Source organism: Notolabrus celidotus, chromosome 9 (assembly GCF_009762535.1).
Source record: "Notolabrus celidotus isolate fNotCel1 chromosome 9, fNotCel1.pri, whole genome shotgun sequence".
Lineage (NCBI taxonomy): Eukaryota > Metazoa > Chordata > Actinopteri > Labriformes > Labridae > Notolabrus > Notolabrus celidotus.
In genome coordinates this window covers 7,067,789-7,073,523 of record NC_048280.1, presented here as the reverse complement: position 1 = coordinate 7,073,523, position 5,735 = coordinate 7,067,789, and the positions used below count along the sequence as shown (strand labels likewise).

The following is a 5,735-nucleotide window of genomic DNA, read 5'->3' as shown; positions in this document are numbered from 1 at the left end:
GACTTCAGCGCTGAGTAATGGTGCTATCGATGCTGTGAAAGATATATTTTGCTACCTTTATGCAATAATCGCCCTCTGAATTCTGCTGGGATTATTTTAGATTCAGAGTGGTGTTAAAATATTTTACTGCCAGTGAAATCACTGCCCCGGATCGGACCAGCAGGTAGTTCAGTGTGTGTTCACACGACCTATCTTGCTCAATAGGAGGGTCAAGCTGTTTGGGCTGACTGCAGAGGGACACTGCGTCTTTATGTGACAGACGGTCACCAATCAGAGCCCCTGAGTAAAGTTTGAACGGCTTGTTTTGTTGTCATGTTGCCATGGGGCTGTGAGGCAGCTCTGCATTGTGAGTGCAGAGTAGCACTTACAGAGGCAGCAAAAGGAGGGGAAGTAAATGGAGTGTTTTCTGCAAAACTCTGTTACAACATCTAAATCTGACCTCTAAACTAAAACAAAGTGGCCTACTGCAGGAAGAAACCTTTCCAGTCTAGTCACTTTCTTGGGTAAACAACAAAAACAAACCAAGCAAATGTGTTGACATATTCTGTAAATGTTTCTCTTTATTTGTAAGTAAATGCAATGTCCTTGCAGTTGATGCATTAAATCCTCAATCAATAACACAACAAAGGTCATTATAGCAGAGGCTGATTGGATCAGAGTTGTTTGTAGCAGCAGCGATATGCAAACACACAAAAAAGAAACCCCTCATGAATGTTTTAACCGTTCTGAGCGCTGTGAGAAAGGCCAAAAAAAAACCTCACAAATACAGTCTGACTGAGAGACACAGTGCTGGTAAATAGACAGAGCTTTTTAAATATGAACAGGAGACAGAAGATCACCATGCATTTATTTACTGCTGCTGCTTCATACCCATACCCAAAGGATATGAGAGACACCATAGAATATGCCTTTTTTTGTTCTTTTTAAATCAAGCAGAGTCATAGTGCTCATTTACATAATCAAAATACATTCTTAGAAAAGATCCGAGTGGTACTCTTTATATTTCATACTTTTTCTTTGAATATATATATTTATATTTATATATAGAAGCTATATATAGAAGCTATGTCTTGTACGAATTGTTTTTGTTGCACATTTTACATCACAGACATTTTCTTGACGGCTCTCATTCCAATTAAACTAAATCTGCTTTAAAATAATGATACAGAGGAGACATTCATATAGAATGAACAACAGTGGAGACAATGAGAGTTACCCATTTCATCCCGGCAGTAAAAATAGTCGACACAGAGAGAATATGAAACAAAAAACAAAGATAATTTTCGGCAGCTTTTAGGGAAGTTTGAAAATCACATTGAAATCTCTTTTTTTTTTTAATCATGCTGACAGCTATTTTTAATTTGAAAGAGACAAAGAGAGGGAACAAACAAGACTCAGAAGCTGACAAGAAAAGCATCAAGTTACTGCAGAGTGAGATCAATAAACAACATGGCCCCTGCACTATAAATTCAAATTACAACCCTGACTCATTGGAAAGCAGCGAATGACCACAGCGGCAGTGTGATCGCCTTTAATACCTGAATGAAAAACTTCAACGATAAAACTGAACTGCAGAGATCAAAATTAAAGCCATGTGGGCAGTTTTTCCCGTCACCAAAATTACATCTGTAAGATTAAAGTTGCAGGCTTGTGTGACTCATAGAGCAACATGCTATTTTAAAATCTGACCAGTTAGATAAGGTGACGGACGATAAGCAGAAAAATCATGTAAAAACATACACCTGAGCACATGCATGTTTTACACCCACTCTTATAGACATGCAGACACTTATGACACACAAACGCGCACACTCATCATGCATGCTGATGCTACTGAGCAGGTGTCAGGTCACAGTGAAAGGGTGGCGCATGAGCTGCAGGGTTGTGCATAATCATGCAGAGAGACGTAAAAGAATATGAATGTGCTGTGTGCAGGCAGAGGCAGAGAGTTAAGCTAAGGCAAGAGGCAGAGGAGTTGTGATGCTGATGCTGCTAATGCTAACGCTAAAAGCTCAATTAAGTATTTCAATGTGTATCATTTTTGAGGACTAGCTTGATCTTTTTGAAAATAAATAAAAACTACACTCATTAGCTTTCTTGCTGAAAGTAAGATGAATACATTGATGCCACAATCATGTTTGTACACAGGACCTTTCAAACAGGAGCTGGTTAGCCTAGCTTAGCATTAAAACAGGAAGCAATGAAGTGGCTAGATTTGCCAATGGAAATGGACTCTACATCCAAATGCAACACGGCTGATTTATACTTCTGCGTAGAATCAACGGCCTACGCCGGGGGTCAGCGTAGCTCCTGTACCTATGCAGAGGCCTACGCACGTAGCTGATGTGCACCTCCTCCAAAATGTAACTACACTTAGAATCGACGCGGACCGCAAGCCCTGTGATTGGTCGACTCGGCGGCATTGTGTTTCCCGCATTTACAACACTTCCAGGATCCCGCTCATCGGTCGCACATCGGCTGTGTAGTTCATCTCCTCCTCTCTATTCTTCATGTAATCATGTCTGTATGATAAACAGCAACATGTATCAGCTGTAGATTAACATAACACGCTCTGAATCGCTGTGGAAAAGTAAACAGAGATCGTAGCCGGGGCCAGAAGCAGGTGACCGGCTATCAGAGAGACCACACTGCCCTCAAGCGTTTCAGCTGAGAATTGCTGCACGACACGGACACATCGACACACAACGATGTGGTGCTCATGTCCGCGTCAGCCCTGCTGCGTAGGGGCGACGCAGAAGTATAAATCATCCTTAAGAAACAAGCTGTATACCAGAACCAATAAAACCTCCAAAACTGCTTATTTGGCCCGCCTCCTCCATGTTAACACATGAGACATGGGTCAAACTTTAAATTCAAAATACAGGTCCAATTATTTTTTTCTCAAATATTTTTTTCATCTTAATAGTTAGTTCTTATCATGCTGATTTATGTCCAAGTGTTCATTTTTATTAGACGTTTAGCTTAAATCAGTTATTTAAAGCCATGATTAAACACTTGGTTGACATTTGTTGCTGCTGTGGCAGCTTTGTGTTAGCAGAGCAGAGGAGAGACAGTAAGAGGAGACGTGACTAAAACAACATGAGTCACCGATCTTTTATGACTGTGACGGTTGGTTTCAAACCGACTCAAGTCAATGCCAGGTTGGGGATTTTGCGTTCCTAGGAAGTCACAACCCCAGCTCCACCCTACTGCTCAGACCAAGCGTGCCGGATACGGCCCTGGTGGTGAGGCTTTCAGCAGTGTGACTCCCCCGTTCAAAAACTGGGAGAGATGGAGAACTGCCCTCCATTCTTTACAGTCAATAGTGCTGGTTGCTAGATGCTATATTTCCCCATTCCTGTTTTTATGCTAACTCACTAATTAGCCTTAGCAGTAAAGTAGACATCCAGAATTTGATGAATCAACACATCTTCAAATACTGGAAACAGAGAAGACAGCTAGCCCCACATTCTGACAACTGAAGTGATGTTACAAGTCCCTTCATTGCCTAACTAGCTTTCGTAGTGGTTGATTAGCATGATGAGCATGCAGAAAGAAATGCAATGTAAGAGAGGAATGTCAGATTCGTTTCTCAAACTACTTGTCCTGGGTTGTACTGCAGGTCATGCCAACTCCTGAAACAAAACGCATCCACCGGTTCAAGCCCATTAACACAGGGCTGGACTCTAAATTCTTGCTAACTGTGAGTATAAACATTGCTCATACCTCCCATGCAGACATGATTGTGGTATCAATGTTCTCATGTAGCTCTGAAAGGATGAGCTTAATGTCAAAATGTCAATAAGTTCTTGATTTAATAATGGTTAATCATCAAAAATCATGAAATTTGTACCCTTTCTCATGAATATATATGTATACACAGTTTAAAGAAGTGTTATGAGTTTCTAATTAGAGAATATTTCAGTATGTACAGACTGGCTAATGGCTGCCCTGCATGTTCCCATGCAGCTGCTGTAGGTTGAGTGGCACCAGCTGGGACAAACGTTACGATGTTATGAGAGAATGGAGAGGCCACTAAAAACAGCGCTGGCATAGCGGCTGATGCATTCTGATGATTTGCCAATGCAGAGCTAGATAACGTGTTTGTTGAGACTGTGACAGAATCGCTGTTTTCATAACCCAGGGTGAGCTGTCAACACGCCAAATTGTGTACAAAAAAAGAAACGTTTTTTTTATCTGCATGCCTGTACATCCGTCAAATCAACCCCCCTTTTGAGCTTTTCCTGAAACAACAGCCTTTAATAAATAAATAAATAAAAAAACAGCCCTGATTCTTTCTCCAAACATGAACTCGACTTAATCAATACCTCTGAAATATCTGTGAGTTTGTTATCAACGCCACACGTTTCCTTGTAAATATAAAACCCCAATAAAAGCCTTTTAACTGTAACAATAACACAGAGTACATTATATTTCTCGAGTATATTCTTGTCTTGGTCATGCATTCACAATGAGGCAGGTCATTACACTAGGTGCACACATTATGAATCAAAATGATCAATTTATCATTTTTGGAAGTATCATCAACAAGCAAAGAACAGAGTCTCTGAGAACAGAACATTTCCAACTTGCTACAGACAAAATCGCAGAGCCCAACAGAAACATTAAATTGGTATCAAAACAAAACAAAAGAAAGAAACCCATTTTTTTTTTTTACAGTACAAAAATTGGCACAGTATTCTTTAACCAGCATCGCTGCCGTCTTCCAGACTGGTTCTCATCAGAAAGCCCTCGATTCTTAGACTTACGAACAGAAAACCCTGAGAGGAGAAGAAGACAGAAGAAGAGACGGAACGACGGACAGACACACAGAGAGAGAAACAGAGACATAGAAATAGACATGTTACAGTCATTACTCATCCAGCTGGCTGCGGCTCTGATGGCCAAATGTGAAATTCAAGTGACAATCCACACAGGAACCATCGTCTGTGATGCATTATGTTGGTGTTTAATGAGCCATAGTGGCGATGTAGGGCCCTTGTTTTGCTCTCATGGCAAGGGTATATGAAGTGTCTAATCTTGAATATGCGCAAATAACGGCGGAAACAACAACAGAAATGGAACAGAGCCACTCGCTTTCACTCTAATCCTGTTAGTTTAAAGGCTCTTCTCCTCCGGTTCCCATGGTAACCGACTCTGTTTTCATCTGAAAGTGGGGCTGATAACACATCAGTAACGCCAACAACTACAGGTTGCAGATTGGATTTGGGTTTACACAAACGTCTCTATGAGATGAAGCTGCCGGTGTAATCTCACTGGCTGAGATAAATCTCAATGGGCTGAGCCAAACCTGTTTTTTTTTCTGAAATACGAGCAAACAGCCGGGAAATCGGAGCGACACCAAAGCGTCACTGGGTAAAGAAAACTAAAAGATGAATACATCACAGATCTTAGGATTCCCACACAGTTCAGGAGTGCCGCAGACGAGAAAAATGAATCATTTTTCAGGAATGTGTTTTTTACGACACATCACCGCGCCTCCCAAAATCCTGTCAGCAACACATGAAACCACAACGTGCCAACGAGAGAGGAGAGAGGAGTTTGTGTGAATGAAAAAAGGACTAAATGTTCTATTTCCTGGATCATTTTAAGAATGAGAAGCCATTTAAAAAAGTGTGTATCATATGAATCATGACTCTGAGTCAGCAGGTTAACAAAACAGCAGAAGGTTAGCATAGCTTCTTAAAAAGGATAAAGGCCTGTGGTCTCAAATA

General features: G+C 40.9%; 1 protein-coding gene across 1 annotated transcript in view; it reads right to left on the bottom strand.

The window, feature by feature from the left end:
* Window positions 1-530: 530 nt before the first annotated feature.
* The window catches only part of nos1 (nitric oxide synthase 1 (neuronal)), a 55,380-nt gene continuing 50,175 nt past the window's right edge, over window positions 531-5,735 (bottom strand). The window contains exon 29 of the mRNA XM_034693051.1: window positions 531-4,781. Coding sequence (XP_034548942.1) covers window positions 4,766-4,781 — 16 coding nt within the window. The 3' untranslated portion in view covers window positions 531-4,765. The remainder of the gene's footprint in view (window positions 4,782-5,735) is intronic.